Source organism: Rhinolophus hipposideros (genome assembly GCF_964194185.1).
Source record: "Rhinolophus hipposideros genome assembly, chromosome: 1".
In the NCBI taxonomy this organism is placed as follows: Eukaryota; Metazoa; Chordata; class Mammalia; order Chiroptera; family Rhinolophidae; genus Rhinolophus; species Rhinolophus hipposideros.
In genome coordinates, this window is record NC_138047.1 from 4,807,627 (window position 1) to 4,833,560 (window position 25,934).

Sequence of the window (25,934 nt, forward strand, 5' to 3'; positions counted from 1 at the left end):
GGAAATATTGAAAGGAACACATTTTGATGACATTCAGGACAAGGGTAATACAATGACAGCTCTGATGGCCATTCCAGAAAAAGAGTTCCAAACCTGCTTTGAAGGGGGGACTAGGCGCTGGCGTCGGTGCATAGCTTCCCAAGGGGAGGACTTCAGAGGTGACCGTAGTGATATTCAGCAATGACGTATGTAGCACGTTTTCTAGGATGAGTTCATGAACTTAATTGTCAGACCTTGTACTTTGGTTTAAAAAAGTGAAAAGGGAAGGTGCAGGATGTATGTCATATGCTAACTCCTATGTAAGAAAAGTAGAAAAAAATAAGCATATTACTTGTTTTTGCATCAAAAAATACTGAAAGGATGTATAAAAAAACTAACAAAACTGAACTGAAGGAGAGCACAGAGTCAGGAGTATCAGTAACAGCAAGACTTCACACTGGTCAGGGCTGCCGGATGGCTCAGTTGGTTAGAGCGCGAGCTCTGAACAGCAGGGTTGCTGGTTCAATTACCATATGGTCCAGTGAGCTGTGCCCTCCACAACTATATGGAAGACAACGAGCTGCCACTGAGCTTCCGGAGGGGCAGTCGGATGGCTCAGTTGGTTAGAGCGCGAGCTCTCAACAACAAGATTGCCGGTTCAATTCCCACATGGGATGGTGGGCTGCGCCCCCTGCAATTAAGACTGAAAATGGTGACTGGACTTGGAGCTGAGCTGCGCCCTCCACAACTAGACTGAAGGACAAGGACTTAGAACTGATGGGCCCTGGAGAAACACACTGTTCCCCAATAAAATTTATTAAAAAAGACTTCACACTGATACGATTTTTGAACAATGTGCATATATTACTGATTAAAAACTTAAAAATAACTAAGTAGATTTACAGAGCAGTGCTTGCCAGGGGCAAGGGTTGCAGGCAGGGTCATGAGGAAATTTCAGGGAATGATGGAGTAGTTCACGATCACCATTGTAGTAGTGGTGGTTACTACTGTATGTGTTTGTCAAAATTCACAGAACTACACATTAAAAAGGATGAATTTCACTCTACGTAAATTATATCTCAAAAAATCTATGCAAAAATATTCAGTGGTTTTAAAAGATTGAAAATATAAAGAAATCAAAACCCTAAGACACAAGACACTATGAGAAAAAAAAAGGAAGATTTGAAAAGTAACGAAATCAAACTTACAGAAATGAAAAAATATAGCGGATACAATTTAAAACTTAGTAAATAGGTTAAACGTATCAGATCAGACATAGCTGACAGATAACTTATAAACTTCAAGACATATTTGAGAAAATTTCAACGAAGTAAAGAGAGAGAAAGAGGTGGAAACCGAGTAGTCAAGATACATGAGGATAAAGTGAGAAGCTCTAACATACCTGTAAATAGAGTTCCATTGGCCAAAAGACAGAAAAGGAAGAGGTGATACTTGAAAAGACAGCTGAGAATTCTCTACAATTAACAGAGGAAATGAATTCTTAGACCTTGAAAACATGACTCAAAAAAAGGAAAAGAAGCCAAACAACAATGCATCAGTGTCTTCAAAGTGCTGAGGCAACAGAAAATTCTATCCCCAGCTAAACCTGTCATCGTGTAAAGCTAAACAAAGGCTTTTCCAGCCAACGGCTGTGGGAATTGACTACAAAATGATATACTACTAGGAAGAACTGGATCCAGAAAGCAGTGAGAGGCAAGAAGCAGTGGTGAGCAAAGAAAGTGAACAGCAACAGTCATGATTAATTTGGGGGTACAAAGTGAAACTGAAAGTCAGAAATCACATGAAAGACAAAAGTGAGTGCTGGAAATTAGTGTTCAAAGGTCCTTGTATCATGAGGGCGACAGCAAGTAAAATTAGCTTTAGAGTTTATTAAATATCCACAAAATATCCAAAATAATAGAAATAAGAAACCATAACTTCAAAATTATCGGGGGAGAGGGAGACTAAAGAAAAATGAGTAATATAAATTAAAAGGAGGGGGGGAAAAAGCATAGAAAAGCAAAGCAAATTGAAAACTCAAGATAAGATGGTGGAAAACATTCAAATATCAAATACAGTAAATACAAATTACACTTACCAGTTAAAACCAGAAACTGTCAGTGATTTAAAAAAAAAAAAAATCCCAGCAATATGCTACGGACAAGATACACATCTAAAACCTAACAGCTAAAAAGAAAAGGACTAAGATAAATTCTAAGATGAAAGAAAACTGTACTAACACTATCAATAGCAGGCAAAACATACTTGAATGCCAAAAGCACAAAAGCATTGTTAGGAATACAGAGGGCCATTGTTACGATGAGAATTCACTGGGGAAACAAAACCATTATGAACTAGCACTGGAAGAAGAATATAACCCCAAAGTATGACACAAAAATCGACAAAATTAAAAAGCAGACGTTAACACAACCCTGTTTAGTAATTGGTAAATTAAGTAGACAATAAAGAAAAACGTAGATTTTTTTCATGGTTTTAAAGTTTTTAAAAATATACTAATAAGGAAAAGTTTAAACATATACAAAAGTAAACAAAACAGTATTAAAAACCCCATTTATCCAACAGGCAGTTTCAACAGTTATCTTGCTGATAAATCCCTACAGCCAATCTTGTTTTACCTATATCCCATCCCCCCCCCCCAAATCTATATTATTCTGAAGGTATCCTCAGACATCATTTCATTCGTAAGATAAAGAAGATTTTAACAAGATTATAACAAGTGTAATTGAACAAACATCTGCAGAATACTTGACACGTTAGAAATTATACTTTCTTTTTCAATCACATAGAAGGGTTATAAGAAAGTGACCAAGTCTCAAAGCCAATCTCAGGAATATCAAAGACTCAAGATCAGACACAGTCAGTCCAGAAAGCAATGAAATACACAAAACAGTAATCATAACCAAAAAGAACATATAAGGGACCAGAATAATTTTTCAAGCATCTAAGGCAGTTATTCTAAATTCTAATGGTGCATTAGCATCTCTTAAGGGGTTTCTGGCAATACTTATTCTCAGACCTCATCCCAGACCTACTGACTGAGCAGGCCACCACGTTACTTACATAACACAAGAATCTATCAACTTTGACTCAACTTGCCTGCCCCAGTCAGAAACACATCAAAATGTTCCAAGCCCAAACACAATTATATTCCGTGTATGAGACCACCATACAAGGAAGAGTTAGGTTTTCTACAAGAATAGTCATCAAGTTATATATTCAAGAGAGTGCCTAGCAGACGGTGATGCAAGTGCCACTAAATGCAACCGAGTTTTACATCATGGTTTAAATCTCTTCTCGGAAACTGTCAGGGTGTTTATGCTGGCCCGTTTCTCACTTGAAAAGCATGCACCCACTTTCAGTTGTGTAAGATCACAGCAGTGATTACGTAGGCACACGTCCAACTTCACTGAAGACATTTGCAGCCCTGGACATTTACCAAAAAAACTACTGAGAGACCCTGGCAAATTCCAAACTTCCAACTCCTACTAAATATCATTGCATCAAAATGCAATTGCTTCAGTGTTCATCCATGTAAAATGGGGACAAATAACAGGTACCTCACAGGGCTTTACGGTTTATGTGCGATACTGAACTAAGTGAGAATAAAGCCCTTCTGAGCTGCACACCCAGGGCGAAGGGCTAGGTTTCCTCCCCGACGGATGTGATACAGCTTGCTACCTGGCCACCTCCGTGGAATGTGTAAGTCTCTAAGACAAGCTCCTCGAGGTCAGAAGATCATCTTTTCAAAAGCTTCTTGTTAGGAGCATGGCATCTAACACATCACAGGCCCTCGACAGACAGTGGCTGCCTGCCTGCTTCCACGTGGCCAGTGGCTCCGTGTGAGCAGCACAGCGGTGACAAGGGCCCTGGGCCTCTGTCTGTCAGTGCAGGCTTCTATCCACTCTCCCACACTGGCTTCCCATCCTTTGCCTAAGGTTTGTTTCCACTAAGTTGAAACTTTGCCAAGTAACGTCCCTTTTATTACCGAATCTCAATTTATAACTCCTCTGTCTAATCCTTAATAGATACATGGTCCCTGAAGGCAGAAAGGTGAAAAACAGAGTAAGTGGTATCTTTTCACTTAACACAGGAAAGTAAGCAGTCACCAGTTTTTTGGAGACATGACCATATAGGCCAAATCCTTATGTCCAAAAACATGACTCAACAGCATGACAAGCATCACTACAGTGAGGATGATAGCATGAGAATGACATGGGAAACATCTGCGGACATATGGGCCATACCCCTACAAGACACACCTACTGTCTCCTCTGCATCTAAGTCAATGAGCACTGACCACAGGATAGTCAGTGACCCAAATTTCTTTAAAAAGGTTGCATATCTTGAGACAGTGAAATCTCTGTTTTGGGATTCATTAAGTAGGGGTTTTGTTTTCTTTTTCACTACAGAAGTTTCCATCACTTTTAAGGTTTAAAAGAATAAATATACACTACTCCAATCCTCATTCTAAATCAAAAGATAAAAGTGACTCAAATCATGCTAAGGATCTTTTAGGTGACTAAAAATAATTATGTAAATATCAAATGACAAATTCCTGGCCACAACTAAGTGTGCAAACTGAGCTATTTTAAGCAGACTTCTGACAAAAGTGGAAAGCAGGGCATAAGGTGACCATTTAGCCATCTGTTAAATAAATAATCCCTAAACTTGTGATACATCATTACTGAAGATGTCTTGTAATGTTAAGTATATTTTAAGGGGAGATTCCTGACCACTGTGAATTTCAAACACTTTAGCTGGTTTGAGAAAATATTTTTTGAGCAGTGGGCCCTTTACATACATAATGGCTACGTACTTCATTTAAGATCAGCCCTGATTTTAAAGCACAATTAAATATAGTTTTCACTTACCCTACTGTCTCTATATATATCGAATACAACTGTAAGAAAGAAAAAAAACTTCAAATTAATAACCACAATTATCATGAACTAAGCCTCCTTTTGAAAGTTAAAATGCATTTTATTATTAGTTACTCCAACAGCAGAATATAATTGATGTTGAGAACTGAATGCTTCTAAATCTCAAAACTTCAAACATAAAAAAGCATCCTGCAATGTTTTACTTTATGTAATTTTGTTTTCCTATTCTCTACCCTCAGCCATAATTTACCCTTCTATTTAAAAACTCAAACCAAACACTGACATCATCTCAACCAGTTCACCATTATATACAGGTTCAATGTACTAGTGAAAGAAGCACCAATCACTTACTTGTTTGATGGGGAATGAAAGTAGGAAAGTGTAAAATCTAGCTATGCTTATGGCATGATTAATCTTTTTTTCCCAATCAAATCTGCCATAGAACTAGGCTTGGCAAGCAGAAAAAAGGTAAATCATAGCAGATATAATTTTAAGATGCATGAAAACTCTCGTATACAATTTCAATTCTTAAAAACAACTCAAATATTTACTCTGTAACTGGTGCTATCTGATCACGCAAAAAATCTAGACGATAGATCAGTCATGTAGCTAATTTAATACTGATAACAGAAGCATTTTATCCTTTGTAGGTAGACCCTTTGAAATGCATAATAAACTATCTAAAATGGCAGGAGAGAGAACTGTCTCAATATTAAAAAGGAACTCTGATTAAATAAGGTAAAATTAACAAGCAAACCATTAACAATACCAAATAGTAATATAATAAAATGCTTAAAATACAGTGTTTTGAATCCTGCTTTAAAATATGCACTACTGTAAAATAAGATTCATTCACATTATGGATTTCATTTCATTTCACTGAGTGAATAAAAAATACTCACAGTCTTCATCTAAGAATTTATATTGTATGTGTTTCTTGAAGAAGTCTTGTATGCATCGGCAAATCTCTTCCTTTTGTTTAGAAATATGATCATAGTATTGTGTGTAATCTCTTTGAGAAATACCTGACAAGAAAATATTTTATAATCTGTTATTACACAATATTCTTTTCAAAAACACCAAAATGTGATTTAAACCATCTCTTGAAAGAAACATTAAAGCGGATCAGAAGACCAACCAGAAGAACACTGATTGCACTGTACATTATTCAGCATCTTATAGATATAAAACTTATAAGTTGCAAAGGTTTGTATGGATAGGTAAATCCTAAAGTTCCATAAAGTCATGCATTGTTACTTAGAAATAGTAGCTATTTTTATTTAGTACAAGGGACAGAATTCGAATTCATAAAAATGACTATGCAAAAAATGAAAGAAGCAATTTTAAACCTGCACACATAAATTGCTTCTCATTGATTTTTCCAACGAACTCTTCACAAATTGGTATTCTTTTGTGCTTTCTTTGGGAAAATATAAAATACTCCTCGCCATATGTCTTCCATATTCATGTTGTGTTTCATGGAGGCAGTCTATTTTTCTTGTTCATACATGTAGCCTTGCCTCCCAAGCCTGATGCTTCAAGCCATGGAAAAGTAAACATTCCTTTCTTCAGAGTGACTTACTGATATTATTCTAAATACACTAAAGGGACTATTGTTAAGAACTCCCTCAATTTGCTCTAGGCCTAGGAAAAAGTTCTCTGCTCTGAAAGAAGGGCTTCCATCCAGTTTCTTAATCACATGCCAATATGATGCCCGTCTTTAGCTGGACTTAACAGTGCAGCTTTTCCAGGAATATCTGACAATATGATAAATTCAAGCACCCCAAGTCTCTTTTAGGTAAGCTAACAAATGTCAACATCAAATCACACTTTTCTTGAGTGAAGACAAATTTTACTTTATGGAAAACATGCACAAAAAAATGCAAATTGTCTTCAGTAATTTAATAGGAAAACAAAATATCTAGCTATGCTTAATCTGCCATTGAACTAGGCTTGGCAAGCAGAACAAAGATAAATCATAGCAGATATCATTTTAAGATGCACTAAAACTCTCATATACAATAAATTTCAATTCTTAAAAACTCACAAATGTTTACTTTGTAACTGGTGTTTTGTAATTTGAATGAACCATAGCAAACAAAAAACCTGAGAGGAAAGAAAATGGTTGACTTTTAAAGTAATACACTTATTTATTTGTCCACGTATTTCCTCTTGCTAGAATAATAAACAGTGCTCTGATAATCAACGTTTAAAAACTTGGCTTTTTATGATGCTTAAAAGAAACAGTATGTAGACAGTAATACTTAGAAAAGTCCCAAAGAGAAAGCAGGTAACATTAGACACATCCTAAATTGGAAAGGATAAAGACCATCACTTTCATCTCCAGAATCCACACCAACATGACGAATTGACAATACTGTGAGATGTGATCAAACAATACAGTGAATGTTTAAATTTAAAAAATTTATTACAGCAAGACACACTGCCATTAACCCCCCTCAAAATACTCCCCCTCACTTCAAACACACTTGTCCCATCGTTCTTGCCACCTTCTGAAGCAGTTCTGGAAGTCCTCTTTCCTGAGTGTCTTTAGTTGTGCTATTGTGGCTGCCTTGATGTCCTGAATCGTTTTGACTTTGGGGAAGAGCCAGAAGTCACACGGTGCCAGATCTAGTGAATAAGGTGGATGAGGACACACTGTAATGTTTTTATTTGACAGAAACTGCCGTACCAGAAGTGATGTGTGACACGAAGCCTTTCTGTTGTGATCACAAAATATGGTGAATGCTGCTGCCAAGTGCCATCCCATGGAAAGGCAGGGATCTTCAATACGGGAAACAGCGCATCGAACCTTAGTAACAGTGTGTGACAAGGTTCAACTTGTTCAGTGCAATCAGTTGGGTGTGAGCTACGGTTGAGAGAAGGTGTGTTTTAAAGTGTGTCATAAATTTCCTCCATTGCTTCTGATATGTGGCAATTTCTGTCACATAAAAACACTGTGCTTTTTCAGTCTGACTTATTTCGCTTAGCATCATACTCTCAAGATCCATCCATGTTATCACAAATGTTCCTATAAAAATCAGAAAACCATATGCTTTCACTGATATGTGGTATATAAACCCAAAACAACAAAAGAACAAGACAAACAAATGAGAAACAAAAACTCATAGACACAGACAACGGTTTAGTGGTTACCAGAGGGTAAGGGGGGTGGGGGGTAGGAGATGAGGGTAAGGGGGATCAAATATATGGTGATGGAAGGAGAACTGACTCTGGGGGGGTGAACATACAATGGGATTTATAGATGATGTAATACAGAATTGTACACCTGAAATCTATGTAATTTTACTAACAATTGTCACCCCAATAAATTTTAAAAAACACAAACAAACAAACAAACAAACAAACAAAAACATTGCAGTGTGTCCTCATCCATCTTATTCACTAGGTCTGGCACCATGCGACTTCTGGCCCTTCCCCAAAGTCAAAACGATTCAGGACATCAAGGCAGCCACAACAGAGCAACTAACGGCACTCATGAAAGAGGACTTCCAGAACTGCTTCAGAAAGTGTCAAGAATGATTGGATAAGTGTTCGAAGTAAGGGGGATATTTTGAGGGGGGACTAATGGCAATGTGTCTTTTATTGTAATAATTTTTTTTTAATTTAAACATTCACCATATTGTTTGACCACACCTCACATGTCCTATGGAAACTGAATATGGCCTCAGGATTCTTGTCAATACAGCATTCCAGAGAGTCAGTACTAATTGGTCAGAGGAAACATCTGAGAGAAATACAGATTGTTACCCCTGTCCTAATTACTAGAAATTTCCTTCCATCAAAAGCTTGTCTTCTTTCAACAATACTTTCAAGGGTTAATAAAAACTCACCAATAAGCTTGTTTTCCTTGACAAAACATCGGAACTCAGCCCCAGGAATTAATTCACACCATTTTCTAAGAACAAGCTATAGAAAAACGAAACAATGTAACACAACTATGTAACAAGGGAATGTGTACTAGTCTAATAGATAACTTTATGCCAACTATCACAATTGTCATTATCAAATGGTTTTTTAAAAAGACATCACAAAACATTCTTGACATGGGATGTAGAGAAAAGTTGGAATCTATTAGTCTAATAAACACGGAAAATTGGGTTGACACTTTTTATGACAAAATGCATAAATTTTGAGAGTTCCAACATAATGCAGAATCCCAAGATTGATGAAGTCAAATCTTATCACTGCTGTTCCATAAGTTGCCCTGTAATTCATGTTCTTCACCTCTTTAAAAGTATCAAAAAAATACAAAAATTTCAAATTATCTACTATAAGCAACACTCTGTAATACATACTCTGATAAAATTATTATGGCTTATCACAAAGAATCGTATAGCCCTTCCATGATGTTCCCATTATTTTAAAACAAACCAATTCTATCAATGGCCCAAGTAAATGTTTCTCATTACTGTAATTATGTAATATACTATTTATACACTATTTCATTGCTGTGATTTTTCATAGGTAGTACAGTTGACAATGCATGCTTCTGAGTCTGTTCTTTGGAGAAAACCAGTCCTCTTTTTTGAACTATCAACTGTAATAAATGGCTACGACCTCCAGCCTCCCTTATCCTGGCATACCGTTCTTTGTCCTTTAAGACCTGTGAGATGGCACTTGAACTATTCTTGGTGCCATTCCGAATCGCCCAGTGAGTTAAGTATCCTCCCGTCCTACATCCTGTGTTTCCCGTAGTTTCCTGTATATGACATTCTACAGTAAGCACATATATACCATATTGCACTATAATAATTTCATGTAAGTCTTGCTTCCCTACTAAGCTGTAACTTCCCTAAGAGCAAGGAACTGGGTCTTATTCATTTGTGTTCCAGCAAAGCATGCGATAGCATGTGCTTAAGAAACGTTTGTCAGGTGAAACAGCAAATAGATAAAATAAGCAGCCACTAAAAATCATGATAAAAAAAAATATTTAATGAACTGGGAAAGTGCTCACACATGCTATAAGTGGGGGAAAAACAGTACGCAAAGTACTTTAAGAAGAGTACACACACACACACACACTTCAAGAAAAGAAAGTTAAAGACCCAAATGCTAACACTGAGGATGTATCTGGGTGGTGGTAGGTTCCTCATATTTTCTTGTATTTTTACATTTTTATTAATAAGTTGCTTTACTTAAAAAAAAAAACTGAATTGTTAAAATATGCCTTACAAATTTAAAATGCACTGATTTCAATTTTATCACTGTGTCTTTTTGGTCAAGCTTTGTATGTGTCAAATCTTTTAAAAGACCTAATTATTAAATGAAGAAACCCAAACTAAAATATTACACTGTTCTTATCTATTCAAAGCTGATAGTAGCATATATATTTTTGTGGCTATGATAATTTTCATTTAAGCAATAAAGACATAAACAATTGTTGCATACTAATATTAAATTTTTAGAAAATTTACATAATCTTTATTAAAATAACGTTTTAGACAGGTATTACATATGTTGCAGTTGACTACAAAAATACAGAACGGTAAGAGGTGAATCTTCCCTCCATCCAATCCCTTTGTCCTTCACCTCAGTGGCAACCAATGCTGTCAATTTCTCACACACCTTTCCAGAAGCATTCCATGAATATATGAACATATAGTGAATACATATATCTTTTTAAATGCACACGGACGAGAGTACACGATATATAGGATTCTGCTTGTAACTTTTTTCATTTTAATTACTCTACAAACATCACTTACGTAGGCTTGTAAAACTGGGTTTTAAGCCCTATACACTAACATGATGATGGCATATTCTCAAAAAAGCAGTATAAGAGCAAGCTGCTGATGAAATAAATCCTGGGGATATATAATGACATCTCAACAAAGATTATGCCTTAGGGCAAGACTAGAAGAACAATCTTTTTCATTTTTGTGTTTCCAGCACAAAGTAATAAGATATAGCAGGTGTTTAACAAATGTTTGTTCAGTGAAACAACAGATATGATTATATACATATAAATAATGTTATAAAAATTTTAATCACTTGGGAAAATGCTCATACTATGCTATTAAATTAAAAAAAAGAAACCCTCACAAATAGTATGCAAAGATCTCAATTACAAGTGCTAAAAGATCTAGTAATTGGTGGCCTGGTGAATAGTAAGTTAACTGTCCCACACACGGTATAATTGCAGAAGATATGCCAATAGATACACTCAACACACTAAAAATTACTTCACACAGTGAGTCAGTGCACAAATTTTGAGAGCATGTGTATATACAAAGGTGACTGAAGCAAATGTATAAAGAAATAGTTTTTAAAAGATCACTGTACTAATTCTAAATGGTGTTATCAATCCAAAAATGCAAATGTTTTGCAATTATGGAGCAAGGATGGCCATCTTCTCTTCAACAAATTACGAGCTGTCAAAGTTTTCAAAGCACCACATTCTGACAAAGCTAGGGCAGGAAGAACCAGAAGTAATGATACGCCTATTGGGGATGCAGTTGGAAACCGGAATCAACAATCAACATTTAAATAAACCTGGAAAAGTATGTTCCAGATTCATTCCTAACAGCTGATGAGCAGTTCAAGTCGCATCCAAGAACACTGTCCATTTCAGAGGGTGTGTGTGTGTGTGTGTGTGTGTGTGTGTGTGTGTGTGTGTGTGTGGTATGTACATCTTCAAACTAGGAAAATACGAAATAAAAATTTGGGTTTGCTATGTTTATTTCTAGTAAAGTCTTTCACTATCCTTTTATTCTTACTTCTGTATGCAATTTGTAAAATGAGCAAACAACATTAAAGTAATAAAAAGGTCCACTGGGCCTACAAGGTAAAATGGTGATGACTATTTTTCCTAGTATGCCAGATTAAAAAGCTTATTAACCAGGTAAAGCTGGCTGGTGATTATAAAGGTGTTTGTTTTATTACAAAATACGTGTATTCTGTGGTATAGTCAGCCCTCCAGATCTGCGGTTCCGCATCCACAGACTCAACTAACTGTAGATCAAAAATGTTTGAAAAAAGATGTTACATTGTTCCTGACGTGTGGTGTATAGTTAGGCCTAGGATTGTTCCTGACGTGTCATTGTTCCTGACGTGTAGCGTATAGTTAGGCCTAGGATGTTTTGGGTCTGCACTGAACAAGTCCAGACTTTTCTTTCTTGGCATTATTCCTTAAACAGTACAGTATAAATACACAAAGCAATGACACTGTATTAGGTATTATAAGTAATCTAGAGATTAAAGTAATATAGGGAGGACTGGCATTAGTTACATGCAAACAGTATGCCATTTCATAAGGGACTTGAACATCTACAGAATCTGGTATCCTTGGCAGGTCCTGGAACTAACACCTCATGAATACCTAGGACAACTGTATGTATATAGTGTACATATATTTTTTCTATATATACTCTATATTGAGAGAATATGTATTTTTATATATCTATTTCATAAATTTAAAAATTCAGTGACCCTAAGTTTCCAGAGAAATTAATCCAAAAAATTCCACTCGTTTCACTTAATGAATAGCAGTTCTCAACGCATTTTCATCTAGGATTATCAACTTCATTGCAATTAAAATAAAGTTTCTTACCTCATATTCCACACAAGGATCTGGGGAGTCATCAGTACAATGGACAAACCTTGGAGGGGACAAAAAAAGGCAAGTGAATCTTTTTTTAATGGTGTCAGTTTATGCAGACACATTATTTATATTAAACATGGGATTAAGCACCCCAAAACAGGAAACTAATTGGAATCCATAGAGCACATAGTAAGCACTATTCGATGCCGGGGTTACCCTAGGCACCCTGAAAAGTCACATCATTAATCCTTAAAACAACCCTATGAGCTACTATAAATCTCTACTGTTCTATCAAACAAGCAGCTAAGACCCAGAAAAGACCAACTGAGTGACCACGCCAGGACTGTAACTCCCGCTGTGTAACTGCAGATTCCAGATGCAGGCAGGACGGCCCTGCTGGTTTTCAGTTCTCATGGTGTTCTTTACGGCTGAACCAGAAGTCTCTGCAGACATTAACTCTGCCATCTAACGCCACACAGAGTTCATCTAATTCTTCTCCCACATGCCATTTAAAAAGTTATCCTAGAATTTTTCATTCCTCCATTAAGTATACTGCTTCCCCTCCTCTAAGAATCCTCGGTTTCATGAACAATTTTTCACACTGTTTATTAAAGGTCTATCTAAGCAAGGCCTGGCTGGGCACTGGGAATGCTAACATGATTAAGAGTCCTTGCCCTTGAAGTCAGTCTGGTGAGGAAAGCCTAACAAGTAGATGAAGAATTTCAAAACACTGAAAATAAAAATGAAAATAGTGTGCTAACACAAAGCAAGAGCTGATTAGCTCTGTTGGGGGGAGGGGAGTCAAGAAGCCTTCACTCAACAGGAAGAGCAAGGTCTGCGTTTAAGACAAGGGAATTGCGTGCTGAAGCAGGGAAGGAGGTGACACATGTCACGCAGTATCACAGAATTACCAGAGAGCAGGACCAATGGAGTGTAGAATACAAGGGGAGAATTACCAAAAGGCGAAGTCAGGAAGAAATTTTGGACAAGGAGTCTCCAGACCACGAAGGGTCTTGTTTGATTACCGCGGGAAGTCATATTTTATTATGCAGACAATGGGGAGCTAGAAGTTTCACAGCAAGAGGGAGATCATTCCATTCAGGCTTTAGGACTATCGATCCCGATGGCAATGGTACTGGACAGCTCGAGGAAGGTGGCCAACTGGAGGCAGAGACTAGCTGGGAGGCTGCTTAAAACAGTCCTGGGGATAGAGGAGGCGACGGGAGGAGAGAGAGAGGGGAAGCACTACGTGGAGATATTTTGGAGCCAGAGTCACATTTCTTGGTGACTGACTCAAACTGAGGGACAGGGGAGAGTCCAGGACGAGTCTGGGGGTCTGGCTTTGTTTGATGACTCACTGAGTGGCGATGGGAAGGCTACTCACTAAGGCAGAGGAAAAGCAGGTGACACGGGGTGAGGAAAAGAAGGGAGACAATTATGTAGGTGACATCCTAGAACCACACAGAGATGTCTAATAAGCAACTGGAAACTCAAAACACAGGGAGGAGCTCAAGAGAATTATCTGGAAGTAATCATCATATGGGGGGAGAAGAGCTCAAGTCAAAAAAGCAGACGTGATCACTTCAGACAGATGACAGAATCCTGGAGAATACTGACAATGAAAGAGTGAGCAAAACTTGCAGTCGAAGAGGTATTTTTTATAACACACAAGCAAAACAAAAAATATCTTTCAAGATGTCTTAAGCAGTATACAAGTAAAATTGAGTTTGAAAAGCTTTTAAATTTCCCTGAATATTTAATTAGGTTGAAATTCTCTGTGATCCTTTATGTTTTATACTACAAACAACAGCAATTCTAATTTATTTGGCTGGCTGAAAATCCTCAGGCATAAGGTCTTTTATTCTGACTAGTAATGGGGCACTGACCAGTATAATCTGAATTACAAAGAAAGTTACACAGAGGTTGCTTTACTAACGTCGCTTCTCTGTTAGTGCACAGGCACCAGATGAAGCGTCTTACCATCTTACGTTTGCAACAATCTGAGAGAGTGCTATTATTGTCCACATTTATCACATGAGGATACAAGGTGAGAAATCAAGTAAGTGGTGGCGAGCACATTGAGCCACATGCTGCACATTTCCCTCTGGGATGAAGGTTCTAGAAATGCTATTAAAGCTCTCAGATATCAATTTAAAAAACAAACAAACAAAAAGCCACATACAGTGTCAGTACTTTAGGCTCAAGCACTACCACCGCTAAAAAAGAAAAAAAGAAACAAAAAGACCTACCATTAAGCAAATCATACCTCCACAATATAACATGAATCTTCCAAAAGAACAATTTGTAAAACTTCTCTTTTTATACATTCCAGCACACACTGATGCTATTTTAAGATCTCATTTTCTTCACAAAGCAAAAATCCCTTCCTTCAAATCAAACCAATTTAAAGGTATGTTACCCTGAGGAGTTATAAGCTAAAATCAGAAAACTAGCTTTTCATTTACTTAAAAATGTTTTAAATAAAAATTCATCTCATAGATTGTTTCATGTTAATCAAAATTAAGGTCATGAACTGTCAAGTTGGTAAAAATTAACAATTATTTTTTATCCTTAAAAAAAACCCTCACCCTTTTCCCTCAGGATCAGCAGACTGATAAGCATGAAGCACATTTCTGAAGTTCTCTGCTATCCATTTTCTAACATTTAAGAAAATTATGCTTGGCATAGCCTGGACAGAGACACGCGAAACATCCTAGATTTCTACTTCTACATAAGGCATAGAGGAAAATGTTCCAACGAATATAAACAAAAACAATGGGCAGAGGTTTTAAAATATCAGGATCCTGGGCTCTGTACAAGCATCACATGATCTTGGAAAAGTCAATTAACTTCTCTGGCTGGATGTCAGTCGCCTCAGCAGTAAACTGGGAGATGGAATTAGGTGATTTCTGAAGTTTTCTGTGCAAATTTGCAGACAACTTGCCAGGTCTCCTTTTCTTCCCTTTCTGTTTTCAGTAAACCAATGAACCTACACATTGAATTTCAGGATGTCAGAGTTTCTAGAACACAAGTTTGAAAACAAATGTACATTAGAATGGACCTAAGCTATTCTCTCAAAATACATTCCAAGAGATTTGACCCAGTCCCTCGGGTCCAAAATGGAGACCAGACGCACACATTACAGAAAAGGTGATTCTGAGCAGTATCTCCAGTCCTAAAACTAAGAGGTTCTTGGGAAAATGAATATGAGATGCCTGTTGGCCCATTCTAGGCCCCTTCAGTGGACCTGCACCATTCTTGGGGAAATGAAGAAGCAAGGAAAAGGGAGAAGGGTCTAGTCTGAGCAGCTGGTAGACCAAGCATGGTCTTCAAACCATGGCTTCCGCTGAAAACTGTCAGTCAGGCTCGCCTAAAATCCACGAAAGTCACCACAGTATTCAGCAACTTTGCAGTTGCTATAAAATGCCCACTTTGCACAAAACCTCCTGTGTGGTTAAAACAAAATGAATTTGAAGTCCTTGATCATTTCAAAAGATTCCCTCACCTTTTATTTCTATTTTTACAGCCTGAACATTTTAATTAATAAAATGCTAATTATTTTACAAATTCTATTATACAAATTCATTTTAACCCTTAAAACATTTTTCCTCAACGTCTTTTTAAATTCTAAATGAAAACATGAAAAAAATGTTAAAAAACCATACCCTATTATGAGGGATAAAAGATGTGATAAAGAATCTTTCATAAGAGACAAAAATGTTCCCAATACAGTATACTTTTAAATAATAAAAAGGTCACAAAACTATACACAGTAGTTTCAATTTTAAAACATACATAGGAAAATATAAGAATGATAAATATCAAAATGTTAACAATGGTTCTTCAGAAGTGACTGTTAATTTCTTCTGTTGCTTAACTGTAGTATTGACAACACTGTATTTATCAAATAGAACATACACTACTTTTATTTTGAGGAATTTAAAATACATTACCTTCAAACTTGAGGAATTTAAAAATACATAAAAGTACAAAGTACACGTGTTGCTTTTATAATAAGCCAATTCAAGTTTACTTTAAAAGTTAGCATTTTAGCTTCCAACTAACCAATAGTTCACTATCATGCTAAAATTGAACCAATTGTCTATCTTTTCTTAATTTAAATATATCTGAAAGATACAAGGGAGTTGGAAGGTGAGAAATGACAAAGGAATTCAAATAAACAAAATAACAAAGCATTATCTCAATGGTTAATGTAGGAATAACTACTGCCATTTTCATTTTTGAAATGTGGTTTTAACCGTATTTTTTTGTAAACAGAGGATAGTACTTATTAATATAGCATTCTAAATAAAACAAGCTGGATTAAGGTTCTGTATCTACCTGTTTTAAAAACATTAGAGGAAAACCAAAAGGAATGATTCCAAAACACAGGTCTTCATTATATATATTTTTTTAATCCTCCTTTATTCCTATAAATATTGATTTCAATTGTGGGTTAATCCTCTTATTGCTACTTTAACATAGGTATACCTTTTAATATATATTTGCATTCCATTGTCTCGTAACATTATTTTTAAAGTATTGATTAGTTTAACATTTAATGTTTTAAAAACCTGACTAGTTTCAGAAGGTAGAAGTGAGAACATATGTGGCATGTGAGATTACTGTACAAGACTTTTTCTTACTAATAGGATTAACCAGGTGGCCAATTATCATCCCTTAAAGGAGAGAAGTACAGAGCCCTCCAGTTAAGACTGAATGTAAAGGTCAATAATAATACTACCAGAAGCTCAGCCAAAATACTGCACAGAATGTTGTGTGTGGATACGTAGGCTCCATTTACATTCTGGAGGAGGTAGGTTTTAAAAGCAAAAATGAGTGATATAATTAGAATATAAACAGCACTTGAATTTTTACAATCCTTATATAAACAAATGGTCTTAAAACTTTAGGTTGGGGGGGCCAGCGGTTAGAGCTCCATGCTCCTAACTCCGAAGGCTGCCGGTTCAATTCCCACATGGGCCTGCCTGTGGGCTCTCAACTACAAGGTTGCCAGTTCAACTCCTCGACTCCCACCTGGAATGGTGGGCTCCACCTCCTGCAACTAAGATTGAACACGGCACCTTGAGCTGAGCTGCCGCCGAGCTCCCGGATGGCTCAGTTGGTTGGAGTGCGTCCTCTCTACCACAAGGTTGCCGGTTCGACTCCTGCAAAGGATGGTGGGCTGTGCCCCCTGCAACTAGCAATGGCAACTGGACCTGGAGCTGAGCTGCGCCCTCCACAACTAAGGTTGAAAGGACAACTTGACTTGGAAAAAAAAAAAAAGTCCTAGAAGTACACACTGTTCACCAGTAAAGTCCTGTTTCCCTCCCCCAATAAAAAAAGAAAATCTTAAAAAAAAAAAAAAGCACTCCAGGTTGGGGGGAGGGTAGAAAAGGAAGGCAGGGAGATTGGAAGGGAGGGAAGAAATCTTTAAACCATGGCTATTTACTCCATTGAGAATACTCATAGAAATAATACTAGCAGAAAATGTGAATATCCTAATAGAAACAAGGAAGTCTCTTCAGTTGCATGAAATTTTAAAATACTTGTATTAGTCCCTTCAGTGACTGAACCAAGAACACAGACGATGCAAAACTGTGCCTCTCCAATCACCCTTTTCTCTCCTTTCCTTTTTGAACTTCTATTATATATATGTTAACCATTCTCACTTATCCACTATGTCTCCAGATTCCAGAGTTGCCAATTCGTTATCCTTCTGTGCTATATTTTGGGTACTTTCCCTGTATCTTATATTCGGAAAACGAATTATCTTCTTCAACTATGTCTTATTTGCACAGGTAACCAAATTTTTAATTTTAATAAACACATTTTTTTCTAGAAGTTCTACTTCTAGAACTTTTGTTTGCTTTTCCCTAGTAACTTCTAAGAGTTCTAATTTTTTTATGAGTTTGATCAATAAAGATATTTACTTTATATTTTAGACTTCTGTTATTTCAAATCGAACAGCTGTATCCTCTTGTCTACTGTCTGATTCTCAAACATCATGTACGGTTTCCTTGTTATGTTGTTTTCATTGTGAGAGCAGATTTAGTGGGGATTATTTCTTCTATGGGGTCCAAGGAGGCCTGGGGTACGAGGGTCTTCTCAGAGCACTTTGAGTCGGCATGTCCCAGGTGCGTCAATGGTAAAACCAGTCAGGACTGATTTTTATGGTACTTTCTTAGTTTGGGAGTTCTCCAACCAGGCAGGTGGTTTAAATTTTGTACTCCAAGTTGACTGTTCAACCTAAGCCAGAGTTTTCAACTTAAAAAAAAACAAAACAAAAAAAACGAATCAAAACAAAACAAAAAAACTCCAAAGCCCAAGCAGTTTCAGTGGTGTTTCTTTGTCTCCGTCTCTGTGGATGAATTTTTTCCTTGTTCATCCTTTCCTGAAGGTGCACAGGGGTCTCTTTTTGAATTCCTCGCTTCATTTTGGCTTAATGCTCAGGCTCCTGTCCCTCTAAAGAAGGGGTGTCCAAACGTTTTTCAACGTTTTTCACCAAGGGCCATATGCGGTAAAATACACACAGCCAGGCCACTCACTCGAGGAGAAGTACGTATTGCCTCACCTGGTTTATTTAAGTAAACTAAATATATTTTGGGAATTTGCTGCGGGCCAATTAAAAATGGATTGCGGAACGCAGTTGGCCCAGGGGCCACAGTTTGGACACCCCTGCTCTAAAGGTACTAAAACCTATGCTCCTTATCAGTTTCGACACCACCCCAAAAAACTTATCGACCTAACCCTCTGGTTCTCAACCAAGAAACAGAAAGCTGTTTCTTGTACCTGGGATTCCCTTTTATTTCTTGTGAATTAAGCTGTGCATTTCAATTTTTATGTTCTATTTTATATTTTACGCAGCATTTCAAGATGTTTGTAACAGAAGATTTTTCAAGTTATCTTAGTCTGCCTTTTAGTTAAAACCAGAAATTAATGGTCAGTTTCTTCTGTAATTACAAAGAAGAACATTTTGAATTTCTGTTTTTTCTTTAAAGTTTATTGGGGCAACAATTGTTAGTAAACTTACATACATTTCAGGTGTACAATTCTGTAATACATTATCTGTATCTCACATTGTGTGTTCACCACCCAGAGTCAGTTCTCTTTCAACCACCATATACTGGATCCCGTTTACCCTCTTCTAGAGCCCCGCTCCCCCCCGTTACCCTCTGGTAACCCTTAAACTCTTGTTTATGTCTATGAGTTTTTGTTCTTTCAGTTGTTTGTCTTGTTCTTCTGTTGTTTTTGGTTTATATACCACATATCAGTGAAATCATATGGTTCTATTTTGAATTTCATGTAAAGATTCTTGCCAACCTGAACAGCAATAATTACCACTTAACAGCCATCTTCATATGCACTTGGAAGCATATTTTAAAAAATAAATCCACTTCTAAAATGTTTTCCTGGTTTAGTAAGTATTTTATCCTAACTTTGGAAGACTTCTTTGAAATTTTGAACAAGGTAGCAACAGAAGGTCATATTAACTCCAAGTTAATGATTTACAATCTAGGTCGAAAGGAGGCTTCTATGTTGCATTATGAACTCATAATTCTAGCAGAATAATTACAGTCCTCTAGCCAGCCATTGAAACTCCAAAATATACACAAATCTTATTAAATAATGAATGTTACATAAATCACAATGTAAAGATACAATAAAAGATTTTTCTTCTATTGGGGAAAAATACAGGTCTACTCTGATGAAAACTACTATAAAATTATGCTGTATATTTTTAATCCATTTTGAAATTATTATAGCCAGGAATTTTGGAAAGCAATGTTCTAGATCCAAATTTTTAAAAAAATGAACGAATGAATGAACGAACAAAAGAAAGAAAGAAAAAAATCTTAGCCAAAATCTGCATGAGCTGTACTTAGCACTGATGACTGATAGGAGTGTCACCTTTTTTGTCTTTCTTTCTCCCCAAGATACTTCCCAAATCATTACTTCAATTTAAACACAGTTGTGTTTTCTGCCAGCCAAGTGGATCTTACTAAAATTAGGCATATTCATTATGCCCTAAACATGTCTTGAGATTGACATCCTTTTTTTCTGTGAACTTCCTAAATGTGATCACCCCCCCGTTTTATCATGCCGTTCCAAACATTTCACCCACTGAAAGAGAACAAATGTTAACATATTTAATGACAATGATGCACGAGTACGGAATTAGGGGAGCATGGACAATCAGAAAAACATGGATGGTGCATATAGAAGATAAGGTGGAATGTGTCCTGTGCTGTTACAAGGAAAGAAGAATGAGAAAGTATCCATGGAATCACTGTGATGAGCTGTGCTACAATTAAGAAACATACTGTGCAAGAAAAAGCTGGATGGAGGTTGAAACAGAAGAGGACTCTAGTGACGGACACTGCAGTTGAAGATGAGTCCTGTCTGCGGTGGGTAAGATGTGGAATCCGAGCACTGGTAGTATAGGTTTACAGTATCACCCGCTCAGATTCTGGCAGTTCTGTCTCTGCTTTGGGCCAGTCAATGTGGCAGGAGCGGGAGGACGAGAATCACAGTATTAGTATATTTTGAGAATAACAACTACATGAATTTACTCTTGACAACCTAGGAATTACCTAAATCCATGAACTAAGATCACAATTTTGTCATTTGTATGAGTAATGAGAAAACCGCACCATTAAAGGTTTATAAAGTGGGAGAAAACAAAATCATGAACGCTTTAAAGTGGCATACCGCCCTAGATATTTACTAGGGCACGGTACTCACTGATAAGCTTTTCTAAAATGTTGAAAGGTTACAACATTATACCTCACAGTAAATCACTCCTGACGATAAGAAAAAAATTTAAATCATGGACAGAAAAATAAAGAAAAAATACAGACCCAGGGGAAAATGAAGCATCAGAGTTTTGGTGTTGTAACTTTTATTGCTCACCAAGAACCGAAATAAGAGTTCTGGTACACAGATTCCATTTCCTTAGATTTCACTAGTAGCAGAGAAGAAAAGGAAAAACTAAAATGATAATGAGTTAAGAGTGATTAGAGAGACAACCAAGATGGCGCAGTAAACGCTGCATTTATCTTCTCTCACAACACATCAAAATTACAACTAATCTACAAAACAACCACTATTGAGAATCGCCTAAAATCAAGCTGAACTGAAGACTTTCAGTTAAGGACGTGCAGAAGCAGCCACCTCCAGATGGTAGGAAGGAGACTGGTAGAAGCAGACCGGGGTGGTGCCACACCCATATGCAATCGTTAAAGATCGGGAGGGACATTTCACCTGTGGGGGTACCCGCTACCCCTAAAGGAGAAATTCCAGCCCTACCTCAGTCCAGGGTTCCAGTGCCAGGGAGAGAAGCCCCGTAATTTCTGGTTGTGAAAAACCAGTGCAGATTGTGACTGAGTGAGACAGTGCGGCTGCACTCAACAGGCATCCCTCTTAAAGGGACCGCATGAGGACTTTCCAACCAATGGAATCACTTGCTCTGAGCTCCAGCGCTGGGGCAGCAGCTGGAAAGGCGGCAGGGACAAATGGTGGGGAGTTGGGTTGTCTGGCTTGGGACAGGGGCTGGAGAGGTGGCTTTCTCCTGGATGGGGTAGCTGGCAGAGGCCTTTGTTTCTTTGTTGAGCCTTCTCACTTCCAGGCATGAAGACAGGTGGCCGCCATTTCTGAATCTTCGCAATTTTTTCACCACAGTCCTGGTGATTCCAGAGCCAGCCCCACCCAACTTTCGGGCACAGGCAGGCTGCTTTCAGTGGCTTTTTCGTGCAGACCATCTGCCGTGGCTCAAGCTGCACTTTCCTAGGGTCTCTAAAAGGTCCGCAAAACCGAGATGAGCAGCATCCAGCTTGAGCATATCCTGTACCTCTCAGTGAGCAGCCCTAAACCGGCACTAGTGACAGCCGGCCTTGTTCGCGGCTTGGCCTCTCAAGGCGCTTCTAAGCACAGCATGTGCAGCAAATATCTATGAATTTCTTTCTGGCTCCCGCTGGGGGCCCCAGGTGGGGTACGGACTATGGGTGAACTTGACCTACAGCGGATCCCCTCCTAGGTGGTCCTGGGGCTGGCACCCCCAAGTGGCCAGCTTCAAAACAAGCTGCAGCATCACCCAGCTGCTTCCTAGAATGACACACCAGAGCCCTGCTGAGGCAGATCCTGCTCCATAGGGTCAGCCCCTGCACCACAACTCTTCCACTGCAGTCAGGCCAGTCCTCACAACCAGTGAGCCCAACGGTCAGTCCCTCCCACTGATGTGCAATTATCAACCAAGGCTCAACTACAAGAGGAGGGCACACACAGCCCACTAAGGGACACACCTGGAGCGTGTGGCTCAGGTGACCAGAAAGACTGCCACGGAGCCCCACAGCACACTTACTACATAAGACCACTCTACTAAGACTGGAAGACATAGCAGCCCTACCTAATGCATAGAAACAAACACAGGGAGGCAGCCAAAATAGGGAGACAAAGAAACATGTCCCAAATGAAAGAACAGAACAAAGCTCCAGAAAAAGAACTAAGCAAAACAGAGATAAACAATCTATCAGACGCAGAGTGCCAAACACTGGTTATAAGAATGCTCAATGATCTCATAAAAATGGAGATGGAAACCATGAAAAAAACCACTCAGAAATAAAGGATACAATAATGGAAACGAACAAAATATTACAGGGAATCAACAGTAGGTTAGATGAAGCAGAGGATCCAACCAGCGAGAAGGTAGCAGAAAACACCCAACCAGAACAGCAGAAGAAAAAGAATCCAAAAAATTGAGGAGAGTTTAAGGGACCTTCAGGACAATATCAAGAGTACCAACATTCACATTATAGGGGTACCAGAAGAAGAGCAAGGAATTGAAAACCTGTTTGAAGAAATAATGACAGAAAACTTCCCTAACCTGGTGAAGTAAACAGACATACAAACCCAGGAAATGCAGAGTCCCAAACAAGATAAAGCCAAAGAGGCCCACACCAAGACATATCATAATAAAAATGTCAAAGGTTAAAGACAAAAAGAGAATCTTAAAAGAAGCAAGAGAAAAGCAGTTAGTTACCTACAAGGGAACCCCCATAAAACTGTCATCTGATTTCTCAACAGAAACTTTGCAGGGAAGAAGGGAGTGGCAGGAAATATTTCAAGTGATAAAAAGCAAAGACATACAACCAAGATTGCTCTACCCAGCAAGGCTGTCATTTAGAATTGAAGGACAGATAAGGAGCTTCCCAGACAAGAAAAAGCTGAAGTAGTTCATCACCGCCAAACAATTACTACAAGGAATTTTAGAGGGACCTTTTTAAGGGGGAAGAGGGGTTGAGGATAGGTGAAAGAGGAATGTATTAAGAAATACAGATTAGTTGTTACACACTAGTCACAGGGATGTAGGTTATAGCATAAGGAATATAGTCAATAACACTGCAATAACTAGGTATGGTGCCAGATAGGTACTAGATCTATCGGGATGATAGATGGGAATGGGGTTGGGGGCAGGGTGAAAAAGGTGAAGGCATTAAGAAATACAAATTGGTAATTAATACAGTATGGGGAATATAATCAACAATGTAAAGATCATGTAAGGTGCCAGATGGACACTGCACTTGTCGGGGGATCACGTCATAGACTGTGTCCAAAGCTGAAATAGAATAATATTGAATGTCAACTGTAACTAAATCTATAGGTCTATATAGTCACGGGATGTGGAGTACAACATAGGGAAGATAGTCGATGGTATTGTAACAGCTATATTAGATGTCAGAGGGGTAAGGTAGTAGCTTGGCGGGGTGGGTTATCCCTTTATGAGGGGTTTAAATGTCTATTGTGTTGCTTTATACACCTGAAACTAATAAAAACAATAAAAACAAAATAATGAAAAATAAAATTAAATTTTAAAAAAGAGTGATTAGGTGTGTTCATTCTAATTTTTATAGACGTTTTCTTCAAAAAGATAAAATTTGTTATCTTAAATTAAAACAACTTAAAGCAGAAAAACTGTCTAAATAAATAGGCCTTAAAAATCACAAGGTAAAGGTTCTGTGAGGTCCAACTTACACACAGAATTTTACTCATGAAACTGTATGCTGCTGAATTTTAGGATTAATAACTAGTTTTATGATAATCTTGAGAAAAAAATGTACAAAAATTATGTTGAACATAACTGAGTTTAAATTACCAAGACAAGTGAAATTTCCTGACCTCTAGTCAAACCTATCTCGTTAGTTACGAGTCCCTCAGAGAAATAATTAACACATTAATTTTTCACTCACGTAGCCCTTTCTTCTAAGTGCTAAGTGAACACCAGATCTTTCTTTTACCAAAGTGACAATCAGTAAAATAATTAATGAAAGCAACCTTGTGACTCAATAAGTCTAACCACACAGAATGTTTGTATCTAGGCAAATAATTCACTCAGCAAGTATAATGCTCACAGAGTATGTTAAATATGTCTTATTTCGACTTCCATTTTTGAAAGCTTCTTGTGTACAGTAACCATTTGAGGGACAATACTTACCATTCTATCACAATGGCGGCAAGTAGTATGGTGGCCTACCCTCTTGCTATTCCCAACCTTCATCCTTTCTAACAGAATTGTGACTGTTCATATAAGGAAGCACTTGTGTTCTGACGTGCCCTCCAGAGTCCCAGAGATGCCCGTGTTAACTAATCTAAGTAGTCCTCAAGGTGAGGGCCTGGCCCAGCAGAAGCAGGATGACCTACAGACATGCTGGAAATTACATTCTTGGGCCCCACTCCCAGCCCACTGAGTCAGAAACTCAGGGGTGGGACCAGCAATCTGAGTTTTATCAAACTCCCCAGATGACTCTGATGTGTGCTGAAGTTTGAGAGCCCCTGGTCTAAACCAATCATGGCATTTCTGTTCCCTCTGCCAACTCCTGGATGAGGCTAAGTAACTGTCTATGTGACCAATAAGCCTGACAGGGAGTCTCCTGGGAAGCTTCCAGAATGCTTTACTTGCGCACATACAGAGAAGAATGAGAGGAAATATACCCACCTCTCCTATTTTTAATTCAGACATTGTCATATCTCCATGCGATACCTGGAACTGTAGCAGCAATCTTATAACCAGTAGGATAAACCCAAACGCCAAGCCAGTAGCCAAGGGTCACAGCAGGGAAAGACCGAAAGAACCTGGGTCCCGACAAGCTTCTGAATTAACCCTAGAAACAGCCTATCTCCAGATTCCTTGTTAAATACTGTTTTTAAACTCTATTACGTGTAAGCTATTTTTAGTTGGCCTTCTATTGCAATCCCGACTATAACATGTTTCTTTTCAAGGCATGCCCCAAATAGCATCAACGTTATATCACTTTCATAATATTACATAATTACATATATATGTAATTATCTATTATAATATTCCACATTTTATTCTATTCTGTATTTTAATTTGAAGCATTGTGAAAAGGAGGAATTTATAACTTTATTCACTGAAAACACAGAGAACATTTAGAATGATGCTACTGAAATTATATTCTAGTTTTGTTTCTACT

At 37.8% G+C, this 25,934-nt stretch overlaps 1 protein-coding gene across 2 annotated transcripts in view; it reads right to left on the bottom strand.

Moving 5' to 3' along the window:
* CDC123 (cell division cycle 123) overlaps window positions 1–25,934 on the bottom strand; it is a 60,511-nt gene that overhangs the window by 12,539 nt on the left and 22,038 nt on the right. For both annotated transcript variants that reach the window (XM_081053220.1, XM_081053221.1), the window contains 4 exons: window positions 12,454–12,502; window positions 8,735–8,810; window positions 5,783–5,905; window positions 4,872–4,900 (listed from right to left, as the gene is read on the bottom strand). In XM_081053220.1, the coding sequence (XP_080909346.1) occupies window positions 4,872–4,900; window positions 5,783–5,905; window positions 8,735–8,810; window positions 12,454–12,502 (277 nt within the window). The remainder of the gene's footprint in view (window positions 1–4,871; window positions 4,901–5,782; window positions 5,906–8,734; window positions 8,811–12,453; window positions 12,503–25,934) is intronic.